This window comes from Corylus avellana, chromosome 7 (genome assembly GCF_965113065.1).
Source record: "Corylus avellana chromosome 7, dhCorAvel1.hap1.2, whole genome shotgun sequence".
Classification (NCBI taxonomy): Eukaryota; Viridiplantae; Streptophyta; class Magnoliopsida; order Fagales; family Betulaceae; genus Corylus; species Corylus avellana.
Window position 1 is genome coordinate 11,637,899 of NC_142496.1, and position 27,627 is coordinate 11,665,525.

The 27,627-nt window shown below is 37.9% G+C and overlaps 1 protein-coding gene across 2 annotated transcripts in view; it reads left to right on the plus strand.

Annotated features, from left to right (window-relative positions):
* Positions 1 to 7,216, plus strand: part of EMB1873 (porphyromonas-type peptidyl-arginine deiminase family protein) — a 53,359-nt gene extending 46,143 nt beyond the window's left edge. For both annotated transcript variants that reach the window (XM_059598462.2, XM_088518267.1), the window contains 2 exons: positions 3,970 to 4,128; positions 6,918 to 7,216. In XM_059598462.2, the coding sequence (XP_059454445.1) occupies positions 3,970 to 4,128; positions 6,918 to 7,010 (252 nt within the window). In that variant the 3' untranslated portion in view covers positions 7,011 to 7,216. The remainder of the gene's footprint in view (positions 1 to 3,969; positions 4,129 to 6,917) is intronic.
* The last annotated feature ends 20,411 nt before the right edge of the window (positions 7,217 to 27,627 follow it).

Here is a 27,627-nt window from a genome sequence, read left to right on the forward strand (position 1 = left end):
GTTCAATAAAGGCAAAAAGTTTTCTAAAACAAGATAAGAATTTCACCAATATTGATTTTGGAATTTAAGAACAATTGCATTTAAACATGAAGAACAATATTAAATTGCAGCAATCTTCTAAATTATACAACCACCATGCAAAAACTGAAAATATATAAATTAAGATGTAATCAAACCATTGTGCTTGGATAGGATTACATCAATACTCCACGAAGGATTTTAGCCGCTTATGACTCTGCTAAGCCTCCAATAAGTATTTGCTAAATTTTTTGCTTTAGGTAGCAGTGTGTCTTTCTTTAATATTTAGAGGCCTATTTATAGGGATTAGGAAAACCTTAGAAACCCTAGGAAAATCGCAGGTCAGTTTCCCAGTCCAAGTGGGAGACTAAAAACCTACTCCAAGCTGAAAAAGGAATCTTTCCGCATCTAGGGAACCCGAGTGTGCTTGAGCCCAAAGGAATTGCGCTGGAGCGCACTACCGTCCGGAAGCAAGTTTCAGCCGTCCGGATGCCCTTGTGCTTGATCCCCTAGATGGTGCGCTCGAGCGCACGGCTGTCTGGACGTGAGTTCCAACTGTCCGGACGGTTACCGTGTGCTGGATGCCCATTGCTTCAAAAATGTTTCCAAAGTGTGCTTTTTGCCCAATTTTCAATGGAGTTCTTGAATCTTTCATTTAAAACCTTGAACGATAAAAACAAAACAAAATCAAACAAATAACAACGCTAAGGAATTAACATACGCGAATTTAGTAATTTACGTGGTTTGAATGTGCAACATTGAGTGCTTATCAATTATCATCACAAAAATAAAAGCTAATCATGTTAACAATGGCCGACATGCCTTTTCTTTTCTAAGGAACTGAGGTAAAAAGCTTGTCAATGCAAAAAATTAAAATTAAAACAAAATTTCTACCATTAACTAAACCAAAAGCAATCTTCTAGATCTTAAGAAGAAGGCCAAAAGATTGAAGATTTGAATCACCTTCTCTGCTGTCACAGAATATGTAACACCCCTTTCCCGTAAGAAGACGATATTACACATCATTTGAATCAGAAACATAAGGATTCAAGAATTCCATAAACTGAAAATCAAACGTCTCATAACAATTAAAAGCTTAATCTATCGTATTACTATTATCACAACTCAGCCCATTAAACTTACCTCTAAATCCCTAGTCTTAACATAGAAATCATGTTGGAACAAAAACAAACTGATGTGCTACGTGCACTTATTCAAATCCTCTTCTAGGTGAAGGCTTTTGACTCTAGGTTTCTTGTTCTATAGAACCATCCACGACCTCATCTGGATTGTTTTAAAACATAAAACAAAGGTGTGTTGAATACTCAGTAAATAGATACATGAACAGTAAATGAAGTTAGAAAAACTATTCATTTTCAAAATTTTCAAAAAGTACAATCAAAACATTCACAAATATCGTCAACATTTTTTTTTTTTCCTTTAATCTCTTGAATGACCAACACACAATTGCGCCTTGTGTGTAAGGGTTGGTGATCACAAAGATCCTAACTTCCCTCTTGTGGCCACAAGTGGAGCCGCGTCAAGGATATGGACATCACTTGATAAATGATGGTACACTCGAGTGTTTTAATCCTCTTAACACTTCCTTATTAAACCCACTAAATTAAAAGAAATAACTAAGCAAATGACTACCACACAATAATTTTATTTTATTTTTTAAAGGAAAAGCTTCAGAGGTCCTTAAGGTCTGAGTTTTTATCAAAACAAAATATCAAAAAAAAAAAAAAAAAAGTCTGGCAGCGGCCACCCAACCTCTTTTTTTTTTTTTTTTGATATTTATATTTATGATTATAATTTTTTCTTTTTCTTTTTATATATATTTTTTTAAAAGGGACAAGCGCTGCCTTTTGATTGGGTATGGTAGCACTGTTAAAATTTTAATGGAAGGTAGACAAAAGAATCTATTTGATAACAATTTAAATTTTAGGGATTGAATCGATAAAATTTAAACCTTAGAAAGAGATTTGATAAAAAGTCATATTTTTTCCTAAAAAAGAAGCTAAAACTACATTATAAAATTACCCTAGGGGGTCTAGGGTGTCATTGAATATATCTTTGTATCTAAATAAATGGGCCTATCTATTACTTTCCTTCCAAATGTTATACAGGGTGGCAAAGTGGTGCATATATGAGAAGATTGTTTCCTTTGTCTTTGCAACGTTTATTGGACCAATTGGCATTTCCTCCCTCCTAAAATAAAGTGTTGAGGGGAAGGGAACAGGTTCAATCCTATATGGACGAGTAGGTTGTTTTACCTATCAAAAAGAAGTTCCTTTGTCTCTAGGTTTCTTTGTTTGTTGTGATTGAAAACTAAATAAAGAAAAAAGCAATTAGTACATGCTGTTGGATGTGGTTGTGTGGATAGTGTATCTGTAACAATGGCCCATAAGATGCGGAAAGATGGTGTCTCCACATTATCTCCCCAACAGTTTTGCCACAAACAATAATAAAATCTGTTGTCATCACTTTCAGATGACAGCTTAGGAACTTTCAGATGGCATACTTAGGATCACCTTTTTTTTTATTTGATAAGTAATGATGATATATAAAAAGAGCGCAGAGGGGCGCAACCCACATACACGGGAAGTATAAATAGAGAGCGCTTAGGAGTGCGAAAAATGAAAAAGAAACTCAGAGAAACTAATCACTAAAGGAGCTAGCCAAGCGGCCGTCCAAGAGTAAAGAGTAAAGAAGAAAAAATGAGCCAATTCCTCTATGGTCCTAATGGAATTTTCAAAACATCTAGCATTTCTTTCATTCCAAATACACCACATAAGACATAGAGGGATCATCTTCCACACAACCGCGCTTCGAGAACGTCCTCCCGACCACCAACTAGCAAACAAGTCCCTCACCTGGTAAGGCATGACCCAAAGCAACCCAAACCTTTGAAAAATCATGTGCCAAAGAGCACTTGCGAGCTCACAATGAAGAAGAAGATGCTCGACTGACTCTCCGTTCTTCTTGCACATACAACACCACTCCACTATCACTATGTTCCTCTTGCGCAACGTATTATGCGTCAAAATTTTTCCTAGGGCCGCAGTCCACCCGAAAAAGGCCACCCGCTGAGGCGCCTTAGTACACCAGATGCTATTCCAAGGAAACTCCTCTTGATTAGAAATGGACAAGGCCTTGTAGAACGACTTAACCTCAAACTTGCCATTCTTGGATGAAGACCAGCAAATACGATCTACACTGCCTAGTAAAACCTTGCAAGAATACAACCGATCAAAGAAAGGAGAAACCATATCCACCTCCCAATCTTGGACCGATCGTACGAAAATGACATTCCACTCAACAACCCCATTCCTCTCAATAAAATTATCCTTCACCCAAGCATCTTTGTGTCTGGCGATACTGAATACTTAGGATCACTTTCCCTATAACAAAGTAAGTCATGGACTTTTCCTATTTAGTTCAATGCCCTGAATTTGGCTAAATATCAATTCCCAATTTAAGTGATAAATGGGCAATGAATAAGACGGTGATTTACTCCTACACTTACACATGTTATTCAAGAAAAGTAAATTACTAGAAGATGGTCTACTGCAGCTTCTAATATGGAGATCTGATGCCTTTTTTTGGTCCCCAGGTCATTGTAGATATCTTAGTGAAGCCTCTTTAAGAATGCCTGATAGAGTTACCCTCTGTCAGAATGTTTTCTCTACTCTCCATCTTTTTTTTTTTTTTTTTTTTAATTTTTTAATTTTATTTTCAATAACAATATTTATCATTGGCTTATGAAAAAGAGAAAATTCACTTGAATCTATGGAGTATATGTTTTTTATTTTTAAACTTTTGTTCTATATCATCTAGGAAATGGTTTAAACTTTAATGCTACCCCTATTAAATCTAGGTTATGTGCAACAAATCAGAGTTATAAATCTTATAGTGCATCATTTTCTCTAATCTTCAATGTTTCAACAGGATGGTGAGGCTAAGCTGAGACTCCCAGGTACAAGACTTGCCGCTTCATATGTGAACTTCTACATTGCCAATGGAGCAATAATCTTACCACAATTTGGGGACCAAAAGTGGGATGATGAAGCTGTTCGTGTTGTATCTCTAGCCTTTCCAAATCATGAAGTAAGCAAATATTATTGTTCAATTTACATATACAATCTTCATTAGAAAATTTGTGGAGGGGTCCAATTCCATTTTCGGAGACAAATTGCTTAATATATCTTGATTGAATAATTGACATGTCAACTATAACTCTTATCTTATTATAGCTGATGTTTTTAAAAATTACATCGAGATTCTAACTTGTTTTGTTCTATTTTCATAGAATATCAAAATAGAGAAAGGGATAAATTAATGTCAAAATCTTAACAATTTAGGCTATTTCATAGATTAAGCTCATTATATATGCCACCAATCTGGCCTTGTGTCTTGCACAGAACCATTGGCCTTTGCTTTTCTATAAACACCCATTGGCATCTAATTGCCCTTTTAACATTAGGCAGTTTGATTAGTTGCCATGTGTCATTTTTGTGAAGTGCTTTCATCTCTTCTTGCATTGCTTCCTTCTACTTTTGATCATTAATTGCCTCTTGTAAACTTTGAGGAATAATTAAACATGGACGACAATTTGGAGACAGGAATGATATGAGGTGAAAGATGCTTGTAGGAAACAAATTGGAAATAGGATGCTAAGTACAGGATCTAACTTCTTTGTGTTGAGCAATAGGATGGTCAATGTTATTAATTGAGGAATTTAAAATAGGTATGGAAGTAGGATTACCTAGGGTGGCAAAATGGGTTGGCAGGTCAACACAATTACGACCTGAATGACCCGCCACCCGATTAACCTAAACCAGAACACGACCCGTTTAGCTAAACGGGTCGAACTCTCATACACGAACACAACACGAAAGATAGCTAGATAACTCAACACGACCCGTTTGAAATTACCGGGTCATATTAGGTTGACACGATTCGTTTACTTAAAAGGTAACACGACCCGACACGTTTGAATGAAAAATAGGAAAAATAATGTAATAATAATACCAATGCCATTGAGATTAAATAGAATTCACAAATTACAATATGATAAAAACATAATAGGTTTAATTGTTAACAAATTGCCATTCAATAAAAACATTCACAAAGATTAGCAATTTTCAACTCCATATCATACAATTTATGTTAGGGTTAGGTTAGTTTAACTGTAGGATTTTTTTTTTTTTAAAAAAAAAAAAAACAGGTTTGGCGGGTCACCCGCTTAACCTGCGGTTGACCTACCAGACACGAAAAATAACTGGATCATAAACGGGTGGATTATGACCCGAACCTGTTTAGATCAACCCTAAAATCTAACTTTGTGTCGGGTTTGCGGATGTCAAAATTGCCTGCCCTAGGATTAACTGAGATAGGGTTTACTGCTTGGCATGGTTGGGAGGTGGTGGTGTTACTTTTCTGGCGTGTGGAGTAAACTTTCAACTCTTCCACCTGTGGCTCACATGGCTCATTAGTAGGTGATGACTCATCAACAGGTGACTCATGTTCTGGCAAAGTAGCAATTATAGGCAAAAGACTCAGACCACTTCTCTTTACTACTATTCTTTGCCTGAAGAGAAATTTGGGTAGGTGAAAAAAATAAGGCTGTGATTCAAAAGAGTCGCATCCATCAACACAACGTTTCTGTGACGGGGAATGATAATGCTTCTACCCCCTTTGGAGTAGGTGCATACCTAAAAACAACACATTTGAGCACTTAAGGATCCAATTTGCCTCGAGCTTGACCTTGGAGATGAACAAAACAAATACACCCAAACACCCGGGGAGAAACAACCAAGGTAGAAGGAGAGAAAGATGGTAACAAACCTCTATAGGTGTCTTGAAATTCAAGAAATGAGATGACAACCGATTGATGAGATAGTCAGTAGTGAGAAGAGCAGCATCCTAATAAGATTTATGAACATGCATAGAGAGCATTAAGGCCCGAGTTACCTCTAAGAGATGCCGAGAACATATCACTTTTTGCTTTTAACAAATAAATCCATGCAGTCTGAGAATAATCAGCATCCAAAATCTCCTTTGCAGTTCTAATAAATAAGTATCCTTGGCTACGTTCGATTGCATGGAGTGTAACAACCAGGACATGATAGTGGATTTTTTTGCCTCCCATTCATCATAAGCGGGATTATCTACTGATGGTTAGGATCTTACCATTTAAATATCCCATTTCCCCGTTACTCCTAATATAAAAGAATGCTAATTGGGACCAAGCAAGGTAATTGAGCTCATCCAATTTAACTGTTGTGATATTATGGGTTGGGTTGTCAATAAAGGAGGTTGTGTGGCTCTCTATCCCTCTTTTTAAAACTTCTATGGTTTGATTCACTTTTGTAATCTTGTGATCAACCATCTAAACCAAACAAATAGCTTCAAAACACGACTAATGGGCTGAAGAACACATAATGGGGAGCCAAACCAACCAAATTATATAACAAAGATAACTTCTAGCTACCCATACTATTCAACAAGGCATAAGAAAACAAACCAGGTCCTCTCAATCACAGAATTTCAAAGTTGGTACAGCTGATGATCATGATGATAATTAGGAATATGTATGATATATAAAAAAAATAAAATAAAATAAAAAATCTGAGGAGCATCACGGCCATCTCTTGTGGAAGTAGAAGGACTATGAGTGCAATTCAGTTTGTGATGCAAGTATAAAATATGTTACTTCCAATGATCAAGTCTCATAGCTAGTAATAGTAGTAGTAGCATTTGTTGTAAACTAATCTCATATTCTTCCATCACCTCTATGTATCATCATAATATCGTAATGTTTTCTTTTGTTGAAAGTGTAATTATCTACATAATAGTTCCGAAGAAAAAATATTTGAATTTTTTGGGTTTCTCAGGTGGTAAGAATCGAAGGAGCGAGAGAGATTGTTTTGGCAGGTGGAAACATACATTGCATTACTCAACAACAACCGGCCATTCCGGAATGCTGAAGGAACCATGTGGGCATGGATTTATTAATTAATATTCATTATTCATATCGAGATTAATCACTTCCATTTTATATGTCATATGTGTGGTGTTGCATTCAGATGCTAATCTCTACTACTCTTTGCCCCGCACCCCCACAGAGGTGGTAGTAATGTATGATTTGCTCTTCGTTTCATTTAAAGAAAGAAAAACAAAAAGAGTTGCATCATTTTTGAATAATATTATTTTGTAGACCCACATGAAATAACCAAGTGGGCCATACCTTTTAAAAAAGTCGCTAGACATTGATTTCAGACCATTCATTGCTTATGGTCCTAGGCCATTTACTTAATAACCTAAACGACTGTAAAATTAATGGTGAATCAGGAAATCGGTCCTTTCTGTACCCTATAAATTATACACAATATCCATAAGCTTTATGTATCTTAAGTGGGTCAAGCAAAAGATACCATTTTCCTAGTGTTTGGGCTTTCAGAAGATTTTATTGGTATGGACTCCGATTTTTCTTTATTTATTTATTTTTCTTTTTTATTTTTTTAACTTATTGTGAAAATCATGATAGCTAAGGTCTTGGTATTTATGAATGATAAGTTAAATTTACTTTTACATTGAAAGCCTATGGTAACATTGTATATTATGTTAAAACGATATTGATGCTTCATTGTAATGTGATATTATTGAAGACGATCTCGACTTTGGATATTACGAGCACTCAAGTATGCCTCATACTAATTTTTCCTCTCCTTTTCTCTTCCTAGCATTCCCTCTAATAATAAAGAAAAGAGTTTGGCCGTTCCATATCATCATGATGAGTTATTGGGTTTCTTTTAATAATTTCTCAAAGCAGCTTGACCTTTCTCTATTTATTTAAGTGTATTTGGTGATTCGTGCATGCTCCAATGATGTAGCGGAAGACTAAGGTAACTAATCAAAGAACAGAGTCTTTGATTTTGCAAGAAGAAGTGTCTTCATCTTCTACCCAAAAAGATAAAAACAAGTCCGCAGGCTAAAAGAAAGATAAAACTCCGCAGAGTATTTGAGAGATAATAATTCAATGAGTTGAGTTTTATATAATAAAGTAGCTTATTTATAGAAGAGAAATACTTGCAGAGAAAGTAAACTTACTTCTAGTAGAGAAAGTAAATCTAATTCTAGCTATAAAGTAAACATAATCCTAGCAGGGAAAGTAAACATAATCATAATAGGAAAATGATTATAAAATAAATAAATAAAAACATTTATTTATTTCTTTAGTGGGGACTGCATGTCTTGCATCAGTCTCCCTATCTTGAAAAGAACTCGTCCTCGAGTTAAGTACCAATACTTTGGTGGAAAATATTAAAAAATGTATGTCACGTTGAATGTTGAGGATATCGCCATTTCTTCTGGAAGATCGATGACATATGCATTGTTGTTAATCCTTTTTAGTACCTTGCATGGACCATACTTTTTATTCCTCAACCTTCCAGAAGTACTAGTTGGTAGTCGCCCCTTGCGTAAATACACCATCACAAGATCTCCTTCTCGAAAAATCTTCGATCACTAACCCTTGTCTGCTGCCATCTTGTACTTAGCATAGGATTCTTCTAGATGCTGACGAACTCTCTAGGGTTAGAGGCATGTATAATCCCGTATTTTGGGCAAAATTACTTACTTCTTTCTTCAGTTGCGGCCAATAATACCACCCCTCTACTAGAGCAATAGTCTTGTCTCTTCCTAGATGACCACCCAAACCTCCAACATGTAATTCTTAGATTATTTGTTCTCGTAAGGAACTCCTCGGAATGCACAACCGATCCGCACGAAATAAATACCCCTCCTGAATGTGTATCTCAAAAATTGGTTGCCTCGTCTTGCAATGCTTCTAGGATTCACCAAAATCTTCATCTTCCTTATATAACTCGAATCTAGTCACTTCAGCTTTCATGGTGATCAGTAGGGTAGCTCGACGGCTCAAAGTGTCAGCTACACGATTCAGTTTTCCTGACTTATGCTTGAGAGAAAAAGTGAATTGTTGGATGTTGATGAGTGCCAAATAATGCATATTTGGACCCCTTAATTTGCTTTTTCTAAACTTTTAACTTTATTATTTTATGATGTTTTGGTTAGTTTTGGAGTTTTAGTGTTTTGTAGGTTGCTAAGGAAAAATTGCGCCTTTGAAGGGAATATCCATTAATTCTGGGGCTGAAGACACTTCAGGGAGCATTGACAACAAATTTGGATCGAGCAATGATTTGCACCCGATAAGTCCCACTAAAAAGACGATATCTAGAGTTGTAGAGCTTGGATTGAAGCGATCTTGGTGTCATTGGAAAGCTAACTCAAAGATCTATAAAGTCATATTTCATAAGAGTTGTCTAATTCCACAGGTAGTGCGCTCGAGTACACATATAGTGCGATCGAGCGCACTCGTGCCCATCGAAACTGGAAAGTGCATGCTCTAGTGCGATCGAGCACACTTGGCCGACTTGGCAGCACTGAAACCCTAAAATTACCTTATAAATATTATTATTTTCTATTGTAAACGCACAGAGACGTGCCGGGGGTGCCATGTTTTGTCAATTTTCGTACTTTCTAGGTTTTTGGAGCTTTGTACTCCAATTCTTTTGTAAGTACTTTAATTTTACTGAAGTTAATTTAGTTTTTTTTAATGTTTTTTTATGTCTTAGTTCGTACAATTCCGTCGTTTAATGTAATGTATGTTCGTTTCAATTCAATTGTGTGAAAAAATTGTGATTGATTGTTGTCTATAAATCATGAAAACGTTGGATATTCATTGTGTTTCATGCAACAGATACATTGCATTTTTTGGTTTACTTTGGATAACCATTGTCTTTTGTGCAAAGCATAGATACATTGGATCTTTTGAACTAAATTGGATATGCATTGTTTTTCGTAAATATGGATGGATTCATTGAATGTTTCAATAGGATTTTATAAAAACAATAGAACATGCATTGGGTCTAATCGCTTGTCGGATGTATGAACTAAACATGAAAATGTGTGCTTTGATTTGGTGAGGTGAATTCTGAAACCTTAGTCGTTTATCATTTGATTATTGTCATCTTGTTTAATTTATGCTTGTTTATTTCTTTATTCAAAAATCCCAAAATTCGGAACTAGGTTAAAATAAGATTAGTTTAGATAAGAATTGATTTTTTCAACGCAATTCCTTGTGGATCGACCTCGTACTTGCACACGTTGTACTGCACACAACTCATGCACTTGCGAGTAATTATAATTTGCACATCAAGCTTTTGGTGTTGTTGCCGGGGATTTGTCTGTTTGTGAAAATTGATTTTTGTTTGAATTAATTTTATTTTTCTACTACTTTAGGTAGATTTTTCTTTTCTTTTCTTTTTGCAATTTTATTTTATTTTATTTGTTTTTTTTTTTGAGATTTTATCTAACCAAAAAAAAAAAAGAGAGAAAAGTTTGGTTGTTTTTGAGTTTCTATTACAGTGCCAGAAAAATCACTCCCTACTAGTGCAATCGATTTCACCTCGCCTACGCTCGAGGGCACTCGAGCACATGGGCAGCAAGCGATCGTACTTGCGCTCGATCCATCTCGCGCTTGCTCTCAAGTGCATTGCACACTCTCGCTTGATCGCACTTACCTATGCTCGAGCGCACTTCCAGAGATCAGCCTCAGTAGACCAAAAGCAGCTAAGTAAAAAAAAATTTGCAAATTCTTTTTGTCCTTTTGTGTTTTGTGCTTTTATTTTTCTTTTCTGTATTTTTGTTTATTCTATTGTCAAAAAAAAAAAAAAAAAAAAAATTGTGGTTAATGTTTTATGTGGAAGTGTGTTTTGTTTAAATAGTGAGGGTAAAGCATGAATTTTCCTTTTGATAATTTTTATGCTCCTCATAGTGTTAGGATGCCAAATCTTATTCAAGTTTGGGGGACGCCCTGGCCTTTTCACACTCCGGTTCCTCATCCTACGGTATTGTATCTCTTGCCACATTGGAACAATGTGTCATTTAAGTTTGGGGGACAAACACTCTGTCTGTTTGTTTGTTTTTATCTCTTAAAAAAAAAAATTGTGCTATGTTGTTGATTGGGGATGAGTTACATCATAACTGTGGTTTGCATGTCATTGGTGTATTTAACTTTTTGAACATTGTATGTCATTAGAAATCTGAATCTTTTGACTCATTTGGTGGATTCGAGAGACTTCACATGCTTTAGATCCTATCACAAGCATATTAGCGTAGAATCTGTGAGGTATAAGATTTGACTTGATTATGATGTATCTTGAGATTTGTAGGATGAAGTGTGATGAAACCTTGGCTTGAAATTAAAAATTAAAAAAAGAAAAAAAAAATCAGTTTGAGCTTCTCATTGAGTAACAGGACCTCATACCTTACTAAGCATTGAATGTTCACGTAAAAAGATGAGAAATTCAATTTGGCTGATTGTATGTCTAGTTTGGCTTCGTAGCCTTTTTGACTTGAGTAATTATGCCCTTAGGGATGTTTTTACATCTAGTGCCATAAAACCATCTGGTTTGGAAGTCACTGGCCCAATCCTCGTTACATAGGTCAATTAGAAAGCTTAAGGAAGCCAAGCATTGCACAGCCTACACAAAAAATGCATGTCTTGATTTAAGCCTTGGTTGTTTTCATCTGAGTGAATTCCTACGACTTTTGAGGTATACCTTACTTTGAGAAAAATTGAAGCCTCATGATTGTATGTTAGCCTCACATTGCACTTATTGGAGCATGTGTTGTCTCAAACTTCCATCTTTGAGTTGAATGATTTGTGGTTGACTTGATGATGTGATTGTGGTGTTCACTTTGTTAAACCTGCTCTTAATATAAGAACCATGTGTTTGTGTGAAAATTTGTGTTTGTCAATGACATAGTGCTAAAAATGTTTGTGGGTATCATTGCTGTTAAATCCTCACGAGACATCACTCGTACTCTAGGGATGCCTAGGGGTTTAAAAGGCTTATTGCATATGTTAAATGCAATCGTCTCTCTCACAACAGCGGACTTATGTTTCTTGCTTTTATTTTGTTTTAACTAAGGGACTAGCAAAATGTAAGTTGGAGGTATTTGATGAGTGCAAAATATTGCATATTTGGACCCTTTAATTTGCATTTGCTAAGCTTTTAGCTTTATTATTTTATGATGTTTTGGTTAGTTTTGGTGTTTTAGTGGTTTGTAGGTTGCTAAAGGAAAACTAGGCCTTTAAAGGAAAAATCCATTAATTCTGGGGCTTAAGACACTTCAGGGAGCATTGGCAACAAATTTGGATCGAGCGATTATTTGCACTCGACGAGTCCCACTAAAAAGGCCATATCTAGAGTTGTAGAGCTCGGAGTGAAGTGATCTTGGTGTCATTGGAAAGCTAACTTAAAGATCTACAAAGTCATATTTCATAAGAGTTGGCTAATTCCGCAGGCAGTGTGCTTGAACGCACATATAGTGCAATCAAGCGCACTCTTGCCCATAGAAACTGGAAAGTACATGCTCTAGTGTGATCGATTGCGCCTAGAGTGAGATCAAGCACACTCGGCCGACCTGGTAGCTCTAAAACCATAAAATTAGCTTATAAATATCATTCTTTTCTATTGTAAACGCACAAAGATGCATTGGGGGCGCCGTGCTTTGTCAATTTTTGTGCTTTCTAAGTTTTTGGAGCTTTGAACTCCAATTATTTTGTAAGTACTTTAATTTTAATGAAGTTAATTTAGTTTCTTTATGATTTTGTTATCATGAGAGGCTAAATCTTCAACTAAGGCTGAAGATGAAGCCTCACCATTGATTTGTTTGTATATTTTTATGTCTTAGTTCGTACAATTCTGTCGTTTAATGTAATGTATGTTCGTTTCAATTCAATTGTGTGACAAAATTGTGATCGATTGTTGTTTATAAATCATGAAAACGTTGGATATTCATTGTGTTTCATGCAACGGATACATTGCATCTTTTGGTTTACTTTGGATATCTATTGTCTTTTGTGCAAAGCATGGATACATTGGATCTTTTGAACTAAATTGGATATGCATTGTTTTTCGTAAATACGGATGGATTCATTGAATATTTCAATAGGATTTCATAAAAACAATAGAATATACATTGGGTCTAATCGCTTGTTGGATGTATGAACTAAACATGAGAATGTGTGCTTTGATTTGGTGAGGTGAATTTTGAAACCTTAGTCGTTTATCATTTGATTATTGTCATTTTGTTTAATTTATGTTTATTTATTTCTTTATTCAAAAATTCTAAAATTTGGAACTAGGTTAAAATATGATTAGTTTAGATAAGAATTGATTTTTTCAACACAATTCCCTGTGGATCGACCCGCACTTGTACACGCTATACTGCACACGACTCGTGCACTTGCGAGTAATTATAATTTACACATCAGATGTAAGAAACCCACCGAGCATGCATCCGATTCAGATTCTTTTGACTATTGATGAACTTTAATGCTTGATGGTCGGTATAGAGGACAAACTCTCGTTGGATCAATAAGTGCTCCCACACCTTGAAGGCTCTCAAGACAGTATAAAGCTCAAACTCATATGTTGACCACTTTTGTCTTGCTTTCTCCGAGCTTTTCACTAAAAAATTCCATAGGATTTCCTTCTTGAGATAACACAGCTCCTATGCTGATGATTGATGCATCACACTCAACTTCAAACAGCTTATCAATGTCGGGTAAGGCAAGTACAGGTGCTGTGCATAGTTTTTCTTTGATGATTGAGAAACTTTGCTCGGCTTTGTCACCGCAGTGGAAGACTAAGGTAACTAATCAAAGAACAGTGTCTTTGATGCTACAAGGAGAAGCGTCTTTGTCTTCTACCCAAAAAGATAAAAACAAGCCCATAGGCTAAAAGAAAAATAAAATTTCGTAGAGTATTTGAGAGAAAATTCTCTGATTTGATAATATTTCAATTGATTTTTTTACATAATAAGCTAGCCTATTTATAGACGAAAAATACTTGTAGAGAAAGTAAACCTACTTCTAGTAGAGAAAGTAAAAGCTAATCCTAATGCTAAACAAGAACTTATCCAAAGGTTAGTAGAGATTCCTACATTAGCATTGCGGAATAATTATAAGATAAAAATATAATTTTTAATATTATCTATATGTATATTAGTTCGGTCCAAAAGGTTTCCTTTGTGTGTTTGAACTCAACAGTCAACACTAATTTAGTAATCACTCAATGTGATAAAATGTTATACACTTTCACTCTCACTCTTAAATGTACAATCTCTAACGCGCGTAATGACAACCACCGTACTAACATACTCTCTCAACAATCTTTTCTCTCGCTACCACATGCAATCCAAATAGGAAAATAAACATAATCCTGATAACAATAGTAAACCTAATTCTAATAAGAAAAGGAAAATAATTAAAGCAAATCTAACCCTATTAAGGAAATGAAATAAAGTTCTAATAAAATAAAAATAAATCCTAATATAAAATTGACAATCAGCGGGAATCGTGACAATCTTTCCTTTTGTACTTCCATTGTTTGAGAACGGATAAAATTCTGATCAAGCGGCGTTGCTCCAATATTATTTTTGATATTTTCCTTATTTTCGTTTTTACCGAAAATATAGGTAAATATCGTCCTATATCAAACACCCTCACTTGAAAAAAATTCGTTCTCAAGTTTTCTTTGGGACATGGCACGCCCAGCTCCTCCGCAGAACTATATTTGGAGAAATCTACATAGATTTCACATGTTTTCTCCTTTTCGTCATTTTTCATAAAAATTCCCCCAATAATTTCTTCATGGACGTTATCTTCCAAAGAATCGCCAATTTTTGTGGTGATCGTGATGAGTTGCACCTATGGTGGAGGAGGTTGCATCTGTGGTGGAGGAGGTTATAATTGTGGTGGAGGAAGTTGTACTTGTGGTGGACGAGGTGGTAGCTATTCCTCCATTGATGTAGTCGTTGGAATCAATGATGGTGGCTGCACATATGTTTTCTTTGACAGCAACTCCACTTCTTCAACCAACTTAACATCTTCCACAACTTCTTTACCATAATTAAAATTCTCTTCATAGGCGAAGGGCCTATTTGGAGAGTTATGAAGATGATTATGGATGACGAAAATGGCTTATGTCATCCTCACGGAATCGGTCAACATAAGGATACCGAACGGGTTCCCTTCGAATCCCATAGTCATCTGGTGGTAGAAACCAAGCATTGAGTAACCGCTTCATCTTCGGCCAAGATGTCATGGGTCTTTTTCCTTCCCTGGATCGAGAGAGCTTCAACCATTCCCACCATGCGGATGCTCCACCTTTGAGCTTATAAGCCACCAACTTCACCTTATTTTCTTCCGGAATACACATGTACTCAAAGAAACTTTCTACCTCCATTATCTAGTCAAGGTAATCATCAATGTGAAGATAACTATCAAATGAAGGGAGATCGATATTCATCCAGTACTCCCGGGTGTCTCTGTGATTCCAATGGGCACGCATTTGCCTGCGTTCAAATGAATTGCACAACTGGCGCACCTCTAGTTGCATCTTCTGCGCCGTCTGTCGGAGCTCTTGAAATTCGGCTCTCAAAGGAGCCTTTGATCCCTTTGATTTATCGCTGATAGTTGGATCTCGAAACAACATTTCTCTCAAGAACGGCGTCGTTATAGAAGTTGTTGTTGTAGTATAAGTTAGCTATCGAATCTGGATAATGGCGGCTTGGATACCCCATGAATTTGGCTCTTTCAAGAGCCTCTCCCTTACAAGTGGTGTTGTTGGAGAAGTTTGTCACTGTTGCGCTGATTGGTCATGATCAGGATAAAGCCTGCTTTGATACCAATTGACGTAGCGGAAGACTAAGGTAACTAATCAAAGAGTAGCGTCTTTGATTCTACAAGGAGAAACGTCTTTGTCTTTTACCCAAAAAGATACAAAAAAGTTCGTAGGCTAAAAGAAAGATAAAACTTCGCAGAGTATTTGAGAGATAATTCGCTAATTTGATAATAATTCAATGAGTTGAGGTTTACATGATAAGGTAGCCTATTTATAGAAGAGAAATACTTGTAGAGAAAATAAACCTACTTCTAGTAGAGAAAGTAAATCCAATCCTAGTTGAAAAGTAAACATAATTCTAACAGGGAAAGTAAATATAATCCTAATAAGAAAATGATTATAAAATAAATAGCTAAAAAACTATTTATTTATTTATTTATTTTTCTTTAGTGGGGACTGCATGTCCTGTATCCTAGAAGAGAAATACTTGTAGAGAAGGTGCATGCTGCATGAGCTTGGATTTCGTGCAATTGTTTTGGTGTGATTTCATTTCTTATTATACGAGCAAAAAGAAAGACAAAACCACAGACAAACAACACAATTACCAAATACCTTAAAAAAAAAAAAAAAAAGAAAAAAAGAAAAAGAAAAGAAAAAGAAGGATTGGGGAGCCTGTGTCGAGTTTTAATTGGCGGCTCGACTAAATTGTATCGATCCCATAATTTTCATAAATTCATTTCCTTCTAAATATTTAAAAATGGCTTTTCCCACTTGGCTTCTCTTACCTGACTTGTGATGTAATTGTCATATTTTTTATTTATTAAAAAATGGCTTTTCCTACGCCATAGACATTGTTGCAGCCCCCATAACTAGGCCTGTAAATGAGCCGACACACTCGACAGATTGCTCGATACTCGCTCGACTTAGCTCGACCCGAACTCGAGCTCGACACTGTACTAGCTCACTTGTTATTGTTGAAACTTGCTCGATTAGCTAGTGACACATGTCTGACTCGCTCGAGTAAGCTCGACGGGGGCTCGTGAGTTCGACTCGTTTAAGTCGAGATCGGCAGGCTCGCCCAAACTCGTTAAGGGATTGTGAGCTCGAATCGTTTAACTCGATAATTGCCTGGTTCGCCCGAGCTTGTTAAGGGATCGTGAGCTTGACTCGTGTAGCTCGATAATTACCCGGCTCGCCCGACTTGTTTAGGGCTCGTAAGCTCGACCCGTTTTATCATCCGACCCGACCCAATCCACACGGCAATGTAACTAAAAAAGTAATTAAACATGTTATTAATCAATAATAATCATAACTTCAATGTGTATACAATTAACTAATTAAGATCTAAGGCTATAGTGTAACTAATATTATATGGACTATGTTATTATTTATAGGTTTAATGTCCATTGTCCAATTCCAAAATAATAATAATAATAATAATAATAGTAATCATAGGTTCAATGTGTGTACAATTAACTAATTAAGATCTAAGGGTATAGTATAAGTGTATAACTAACATTGTATATAGTATAGACTATGTTATTATTTATAGCCTTATAGGTTTAATGTCCAATGTCCAATGTCCAATTCATAAGTTAATAATAACAATAATAATAATAATAATAATAATAATAATCATAGGTTCAATTAATTTGTGTACAATTAATTAATTAAGATCAAGGGTATAGTATAATAATGTAACTAATATTGTATAGAGTATAAACTATGTTATTATTTATAGGTTTAACGTCCAATGTCCAATTAATTAGTTAATAATAATAATAATAATAATAATAATAATAATAATAATAATAATAATCATAGGTTCAATTAATGTGTGTACAATTAATTGATTAAAATCTAAGGGTACAATATAAGTATATAACTAACATTGTATATAGTATAGACTATGTTATTATTTATAGGTTTAATGTCCAATGTTCAATTCATAAGTTAATAATAATAATAATAATAATAATCATAGGTTCAATTAATTTGTGTACAATTAATTAATTAAGATCAAGGGTATAGTATAATAATGTAACTAACATTGTATAGAGTATAAACTATGCTATTATTTATAGGTTTAATGTCCAATGTCCAATTAGTTAGTCAATAATAATAATAATAATAATAATAATAATAATAATCATCATATTCATAGGTTCTATTAATGTGTGTACAATTAATTGATTAAGATTAAGGGTATAGTATAAGTATATAATTAAGTTAGTGTAGAGTATAGACTATGTTATTATTTAGAGGTTTAAATTGTTTAATGTTCAATGTCCAATTAATTAGTTAAAAATAATAATAATAATAATAATCATCATATTCATAGGTTCAATTAATGTGTGTACAATTAATTGATTAACATCTAAGGGTACAATATAAGTATATAACTAACATTGTATATAGTATAGACTATGTTATTATTTATAGGTTTAACGTCCAATGTCCAATTCATAAGTTAATAATAATAATAATAATCATATTCATAGGTTCAATTAATTTGTGTATAATTAATTAAGATCAATGGTATAGTATAATAATGTAACTAACATTGTATAGAGTATAAACTATGTTATTATTTATAGGTTTAATGTCCAATGTCCAATTAGTTAGTCAATAATAATAATAATAATAATCATCATATTCATAGGTTCAATTAATGTGTGCACAATTAATTGATTAAGATCTAAGGGTACAATATAAGTATATAACTAAGTTAGTGTAGAGTATTGACTATGTTTTTATTTATAGGTTTAAATTGTTTAATGTCCAATGTCCAATTAATTAGTTAATAATAATAATAATAATAATCATCATCATATTCATAGGTTCAATTAATGTGTGTACAATTAATTGATTAAGATCTAAGGGTACAATATAAATATATAACTAATACTGTATATAGTATAGACTATGTTATTATTTATAGGTTTAATGTCCAATGCCCAATTCATAAGTTATTAATAATAATAATAATAATAATAATAATAATCATATTAATGTGTGTACATAGGTTCAATGAAGATTAAGGGAATAGTATAATAATAATAATCGTATTCATAATAATCAATTAATAATAATAATAATAATAATAATAATAATAATCTCAAGATTCTCAACCGTTTACTATTAATAATAAATTAATAATAATAATAAACTCAACTCTCAAGAGTCAAGAATCTCAACCGTTTAGTAAATTAGTATTATTAATAATAATAGTAATTAATTAATTATTATTAAAATAATAATAATTACTACTATATATTATTATATAATAAGAATATATAATAATTATTATCAATTTATCATATTCATAATAATAAATATGTAGTACTACACTAGTGTATATGCACACACGGTTTCTTTAGTACTTTAGTTAATTAAACGGTTAAGATTTAATTGATATAAATTTGTATTTAATTTTAACGGTTTAGATAATTTATTGGATAACTAAAGAGACGAGCTCACCTGAAATTACCCATACTAGATTATTCTGATTATTTGAATTTTTGAAATTTTAGACATTTAATCATAGCCGTCCGATTTAATTTGATTTAATTCGAGCCGTTGGATTTAGTTAATGGAATACAGCTATAATCCATTACGAAGGTGAGAGTTATATGGGGTGACACGAAGTGATTCGAGTTCGTTTGCCCCCCCATTTTCTTTAACGAACGGTAACTTTTTGTGAAAATAACAAGTGCCCCGATCCCGGCCGAAACGACTCGAATTACACTTCGAGACCCGCCGACATGATCGCCACGATGCACAGAGCACCCTCGTAAATTTTCGGGCAAATCGGACGACGTTGTATTTTTTCACAACCAGGACCGAAACCCTAGGCCGAACAAAATGGTCATATGCGAAGTGAAATTTTTTTGCTCGAAATTTTACGAACTTGTGCAGAACTTTTAGGCCATCATATCGACGGGTGACACGACGTGATTCGAGTTCGTTTGCCCCCCCATTTTCTTTAACGAACGATAACTTTTTCTGAAAATAACAAGTGCCCCGATCCCGGCCGAAACGACTCGAATTACACTTCGAGACCCGCCGACATGATCGCCACGATGCACAGAGCACCCTCCTCAATTTTCGGGCAAATCGGACGACGTTGTTTTTTTTCACAACCAGGACCGAAACCCTAGGCCGAACAAAATGGTCGGATGCGAAGTGAAATTTTTTGACTCGAAATTTTACGAGCTTGTGCAGAACTTCTAGGCAATCATATCGGCGGGTGACACGAAGTGATTCGAGTTCGTTTGCCCCCCCATTTTCTTTAACGAACGATAACTTTTGTGAAAATAACAAGTGCCCCGATCCCGGCCGAAACGACTCGAATTACACTTCGAGACCCGCCGACATGATCGCCACGATGCACAGAGCACCCTCGTAAATTTTCGGGCAAATCGGACGACGTTGTATTTTTTCACACCAGGACCGAAACCCTAGGCCGAACAAAATGGTCGGATGGGAAGTGAAATTTTTTGGCTCAAAATTTTACGAGCTTGTGCTGAACTTCTAGGCAATCATATCGGCAGGTGACACGAAGTGATTCGAGTTCGTTTGCCCGCCCATTTTCTTTAACGAACGATAACTTTTTGTGAAAATAACAAGTGCCACGATCCCGGCTGAAACAACTCGAATTACACTTCGAGACCCGCCGACATGATCGCCACGATGCACAGAGCACCCTCGTAAATTTTCGAGCAAATCGGACGACGTTGTATTTTTTCACAACAAGGACCGAAACCCTAGGCCGAACAAAATGGTCGGATGCGAAGTGCAATTGTTTGGCTCGAAATTTTACGAGCTTGTGCAGAACTTCTAGGCAATCATATCGGCAGGTGACACGAAGTGATTCGAGTTCGTTTGCCCCCCCATTTTCTTTAACGAACGATAACTTTTTGTAAAAATAACAAGTGCCCCGATCCCGGCCGAAACGACTCGAATTACACTTCGAGACCCGCCGACATGATCGCCACGATGCAAAGAGCACCCTCCTCAATTTTCGGGCAAATCGGACGACGTTGTTTTTTTTCACAACCAGGACTGAAACCCTAGGCCGAACAAAATGGTCGGATGCGAAGTGAAATTTTTTGGCTCGAAATTTTACGAGCTTGTGCAGAACTTCTAGGCAATCATATCGGCGGGTGACACGAAGTGATTCGAGTTCGTTTGCCCCCCCATTTTCTTTAACGAACGGTAACTTTTTGTGAAAATAACAAGTGCCCCGATCCCGGCCGAAACGACTCGAATTACACTTCGAGACCCGCCGACATGATCGCCACGATGCACAGAGCACCCTCGTAAATTTTCGGGCAAATCGGACGACGTTGTATTTTTTCACAACCAGGACCGAAACCCTAGGCCGAACAAAATGGTCATATGCGAAGTGAAATTTTTTTGCTCGAAATTTTACGAACTTGTGCAGAACTTTTAGGCCATCATATCGGCGGGTAACACGACGTGATTCGAGTTCGTTTGCCCCCCCATTTTCTTTAACGAACGATAACTTTTTCTGAAAATAACAAGTGCCCCGATCCCGGCCGAAACGACTCGAATTACACTTCGAGACCCGCCGACATGATCGCCACGATGCACAGAGCACCCTCCTCAATTTTCGGGCAAATCGGACGACGTTGTTTTTTTTCACAACCAGGACCGAAACCCTAGGCCGAACAAAATGGTCGGATGCGAAGTGAAATTTTTTGACTCGAAATTTTACGAGCTTGTGCAGAACTTCTAGGCAATCATATCGGCGGGTGACACGAAGTGATTCGAGTTCGTTTGCCCCCCCATTTTCTTTAACGAACGATAACTTTTGTGAAAATAACAAGTGCCCCGATCCCGGCCGAAACGACTCGAATTACACTTCGAGACCCGCCGACATGATCGCCACGATGCACAGAGCACCCTCGTAAATTTTCGGGCAAATCGGACGACGTTGTATTTTTTCACACCAGGACCGAAACCCTAGGCCGAACAAAATGGTCGGATGGGAAGTGAAATTTTTTGGCTCAAAATTTTACGAGCTTGTGCTGAACTTCTAGGCAATCATATCGGCAGGTGACACGAAGTGATTCGAGTTCGTTTGCCCGCCCATTTTCTTTAACGAACGATAACTTTTTGTGAAAATAACAAGTGCCACGATCCCGGCTGAAACAACTCGAATTACACTTCGAGATCCGCCGACATGATCGCCACGATGCACAGAGCACCCTCGTAAATTTTCGAGCAAATCGGACGACGTTGTATTTTTTCACAACAAGGACCGAAACCCTAGGCCGAACAAAATGGTCGGATGCGAAGTGCAATTGTTTGGCTCGAAATTTTACTAGCTTGTGCAGAACTTCTAGGCAATCATATCGGCAGGTGACACGAAGTGATTCGAGTTCGTTTGCCCCCCCATTTTCTTTAACGAACGATAACTTTTTGTAAAAATAACAAGTGCCCCGATCCCAGCCGAAACGACTCGAATTACACTTCGAGACCCGCCGACATGATCGCCACGATGCAAAGAGCACCCTCCTCAATTTTCGGGCAAATCGGACGACGTTGTTTTTTTTCACAACCAGGACCGAAACCCTAGGCCGAACAAAATGGTCGGATGCGAAGTGAAATTTTTTGGCTCGAAATTTTACGAGCTTGTGCAGAACTTCTAGGCAATCATATCGGCGGGTGACACCAAGTGATTCGAGTTCGTTTGCCCCCCCATTTTCTTTAACGAACGATAACTTTTGTGAAAATAACAAGTGCCCCGATCCCGGCCGAAACGACTCGAATTACACTTCGAGACCCGCCGACATGATCGCCACGATGTACAGAGCACCCTCGTAAATTTTTGGGCAAATCGGACGACGTTGTATTTTTTCAAAACCAGGACCGAAACCCTAGGGCCGAACAAAATGGTCGAATGCGAAGTGAAATTTTTTGGCTCGAAATTTTACGAGCTTGTGCAGAACTTCTAGGCAATCATATCGGCGGGTGAAACGAAGTGATTCGAGTTCGTTTGCCCCCCTATTTTCTTTAACGAACGATCACTTTTTCTGAAAATAACAAGTTCCGCGATCCCGGCCGAAACGACTCGAATTACAATTCGGTACCCGCCGACATGATCGCCACGATGCACAGAGCACCCTCGTAAATTTTCGGGCAAATCGGACGACGTTGTATTTTTTCACAACCAGGACCGAAACCCTAGGGCCGAACAAAATGGTCGGATGCGAAGTGAAATTGTTTGGCACGAAATTTTACGAGCTTGTGCAGAACTTCTAGGCAATCATATCGGCAGGTCACACGAAGTGATTCGAGTTCGTTTGCCCTCCAATTTTCTTTAACGAACGATAACTTTTTCTAAAAATAACAACGTCCGCGATCCCGGCCGAAACGACTCGAATTATAATTCGAGACCCGCCGACATGATCGCCACGATGCACAGAGCACCCTCGTAAATTTTCGGGCAAATCGGACGACGTTGTATTTTTTCACAACCAGGACCGAAACCCTAGGGCCGAACAAAATGGTCGAATGCGAAGTGAAATTTTTTGGCTCGAAATTTTACGAGCTTGTGCAGAACTTCTAGGCAATCATATCGGTGGGTGACACGAAGTGATTCGAGTTCGTTTGCCCGCCCATTTTCTTTAACGAACGATAACTTTTGTGAAAATAACTAGTGCCCCGATCCCGGCCGAAACGACTCGAATTACACTTCGAGACCTGCCGACATGATTGCCACGATGCACAGAGCTCCCTCGTAAATTTTCGGGCAAATCGGACGACGTTGTATTTTTTCACAACCAGGACCGAAACCGTAGGGCCGAACAAAATGGTCGAATGCGAAGTGAAATTTTTTGGCTTGAAATTTTACGAGCTTGTGCAGAACTTCTAGGCAATCATATCGGCGGGTGACACGAAGTGATTCGAGTTCGTTTGCCCGCCCATTTTCTTTAACGAACGATAACTTTTGTGAAAATAACAAGTGCCCCGATCCCGGCCGAAACGACTCGAATTACAATTCGAGACCCGCCGACATGATCGCCACGATGCACAGAGCACCCTCGTAAATTTTCGAGCAAATCGGACGACGTTGTATTTTTTCACAACAAGGACCGAAACCCTAGGCCGAACAAAATGGTCGGATGCGAAGTGCAATTGTTTGGCTCGAAATTTTACTAGCTTGTGCAGAACTTCTAGGCAATCATATCGGCAGGTGACACGAAGTGATTCGAGTTCGTTTGCCCCCCCATTTTCTTTAACGAACGATAACTTTTTGTGAAAATAACAAGTGCCCCGATCCCGCCCGAAACGACTCGAATTACACTTCGAGACCCGCCGACATGATCGCCACGATGCACAGAGCACCCTCGTAAATTTTTGGGCAAATCGGACGACGTTGTATTTTTTCACAACCAGGACCGAAACCCTAGGCCGAACAAAATGGTCGGATGCGAAGTGAAATTTTTTGGCACGAAATTTTACGAGCTTGTGCAGAACTTCTAGGCAATCATATCGGCTGGTCACACGAAGTGATTCGAGTTCGTTTGCCCTCCAATTTTCTTTAACGAACGATAACTTTTTCTAAAAATAACAAGGTCCGCGATCCCGGCCGAAACGACTCGAATTACAATTTGAGACCCGCCGACATGATCGCCACAATGTACAGAGGACCCTCGTAAATTTTCGAGCAAATCGGACGACGTTGTATTTTTTCACAACCAGGACCGAAACCCTAGGGCCGAACAAAATGGTCGAATGCGAAGTGAAATTTTTTGGCTCGAAATTTTACGAGCTTGTGCAGAACCTCTAGGCAATCATATCGGCGGGTGACACGAAGTGATTCGAGTTCGTTTGCCCGCCCATTTTCTTTAACGAACGATAACTTTTGTGAAAATAACAAGTGCCCCGATCCCGGCCGAAACGACTCGAATTACACTTCGAGACCTGCCGACATGATTGCCACGATGCACAGAGCTCCCTCGTAAATTTTCGGGCAAATCGGACGACGTTGTATTTTTTCACAACCAGGACCGAAACCCTAGGGCCGAACAAAATGGTCGGATGCGAAGTGAAATTTTTTGGCACGAAATTTTACGAGCTTGTGCAGAACTTCTAGGCAATCATATCGGCAGGTCACACGAAGTGATTCGAGTTCGTTTGCCCTCCAATTTTCTTTAACGAACGATAACTTTTTCTAAAAATAACAAGGTCTGCGATCCCGGCCGAAACGACTCGAATTACAATTCGAGACCCGCTGACATGATCGCCACGATGCACAGAGCACCCTTGTAAATTTTCGGGCAAATCGGACGACGTTGTATTTTTTCACAACCAGGACCGAAACCTTAGGCCGAACAAAATGGTCGGATGCGAAATGAAATTGTTTGGCTCGAAATTTTACGAGCTTGTGCAGAACTTCTAGGCAATCATATCGGCAGGTCACACGAAGTGATTCGAGTTCGTTTGCCCTCCAATTTTCTTTAACGAACGATAACTTTTTCTAAAAATAACAAGGTCTGCGATCCCGGCCGAAACGACTCGAATTACAATTCGAGACCCGCTGACATGATCGCCACGATGCACAGAGCACACTCGTAAATTTTCGGGCAAATCGGACGACGTTGTATTTTTTCACAACCAGGACCGAAACCCTAGGCCGAACAAAATGGTCGGATGCGAAGTGAAATTGTTTGGCTCGAAATTTTACGAGCTTGTGCAGAACTTCTAGGCAATCATATCGGCAGGTGACACGAAGTGATTCGAGTTCGTTTGCCCCCCCATTTTCTTTCACGAACGATAACTTTTTCTGAAAATAACAAAGTCCGCGATCCCGACCGAAACGACTCAAATTACAATTTGAGACCCGCCGACATGATCACCACGATGCACAGAGCACCCTCGTAAATTTTCGGGCAAATCGGACGACGTTGTATTTTTTCACAACCAGGACCGAAACCCAAGGCCGAACAAAATGGTCGTATGCGAAGTGAAATTTTTTGGCTCGAAATTTGACGAGCTTGTGCAGAACTTTTAGGCCATCATATCGGCGGGTGACACGAAGTGATTCGAGTTCGTTTGCCCCCCATTTTCTTTAACGAACGATGACTTTTTGTGAAAATAACAAGTGCCCCGATCCCGGCCGAAACGACTCGAATTACACTTCGAGACCCGCCGACATGATCGCCACGATGCACAGAGCACCCTCCTCAATTTTCGGGCAAATCGGACGACGTTGTATTTTTTCACAACCAGGACCGAAACCCTAGGCCGAACAAAATGGTCGGATGCGAAGTGAAATTTTTTGGCACGAAATTTTACGAGCTTGTGCAGAACTTCTAGGCAATCATATCGGCTGGTCACACGAAGTGATTCGAGTTCGTTTGCCCTCCAATTTTCTTTAACGAACGATAACTTTTTCTAAAAATAACAAGGTCCGCGATCCCGGCCGAAACGACTCGAATTACAATTTGAGACCCGCCGACATGATCGCCACAATGCACAGAGGACCCTCGTAAATTTTCGAGCAAATCGGACGACGTTGTATTTTTTCACAACCAGGACCGAAACCCTAGGGCCGAACAAAATGGTCGAATGCGAAGTGAAATTTTTTGGCTCGAAATTTTACGAGCTTGTGCAGAACTTTTAGGCAATCATATCGGCGGGTGACACGAAGTGATTCGAGTTCGTTTGCCCGCCCATTTTCTTTAACGAACGATAACTTTTGTGAAAATAACAAGTGCCCCGATCCCGGCCGAAACGACTCGAATTACACTTCGAGACCTGCCGACATGATTGCCACGATGCACAGAGCTCCCTCGTAAATTTTCGGGCAAATCGGACGACGTTGTATTTTTTCACAACCAGGACCGAAACCCTAGGACCGAACAAAATGGTCGAATGCGAAGTGAAATTTCTTGGCTCGAAATTTTACGAGCTTGTGCAGAACTTCTAGGCAATCGTATCGGCAGGTCACACGAAGTGATTCGAGTTCATTTGGCCGCCCATTTTCTTTAACGAACGATAACTTTTTGTGAAAATAACAAGTGCCCCGATCCCGGCCGAAACGACTCGAATTACACTTCGAGACCCGCCGACATGATCGCCACGATGCACAGAGCACCCTCGTAAATTTTTGGGCAAATCGGACGACGTTATATTTTTTCACAACCAGGACCGAAACCCTAGGCCGAACAAAATGGTCGGATGCGAAGTGAAATTTTTTGGCACGAAATTTTACGAGCTTGTGCAGAACTTCTAGGCAATCATATCGGCAGGTCACACGAAGTGATTCGAGTTCGTTTGCCCTCCAATTTTCTTTAACGAACGATAACTTTTTCTAAAAATAACAACGTCCGCGATCCCGGCCGAAACGACTCGAATTATAATTCGAGACCCGCCGACATGATCGCCACGATGCACAGAGCACCCTCGTAAATTTTCGGGCAAATCGAACGACGTTGTATTTTTTCACAACCAGGACCGAAACCCTAGGGCCGAACAAAATGGTCGAATGCGAAGTGAAATTTTTTGGCTCGAAATTTTACGAGCTTGTGCAGAACTTCTAGGCAATCATACCGGCGGGTGACACGAAGTGATTCGAGTTCGTTTGCCCGCCCATTTTCTTTAACGAACGATAACTTTTGTGAAAATAACAAGTGCCCCGATCCCGGCCGAAACGACTGGAATTATACTTCGAGACCTGCCGACATGATCGCCACGATGCACAGAGCTCCCTCGTAAATTTTCGGGCAAATCGGACGACGTTGTATTTTTTCACAACCAAGACCGAAACCCTAGGGCCGAACAAAATGGTCGGATGCGAAGTGAAATTTTTTGGCACGAAATTTTACGAGCTTGTGCAGAACTTCTAGGCAAT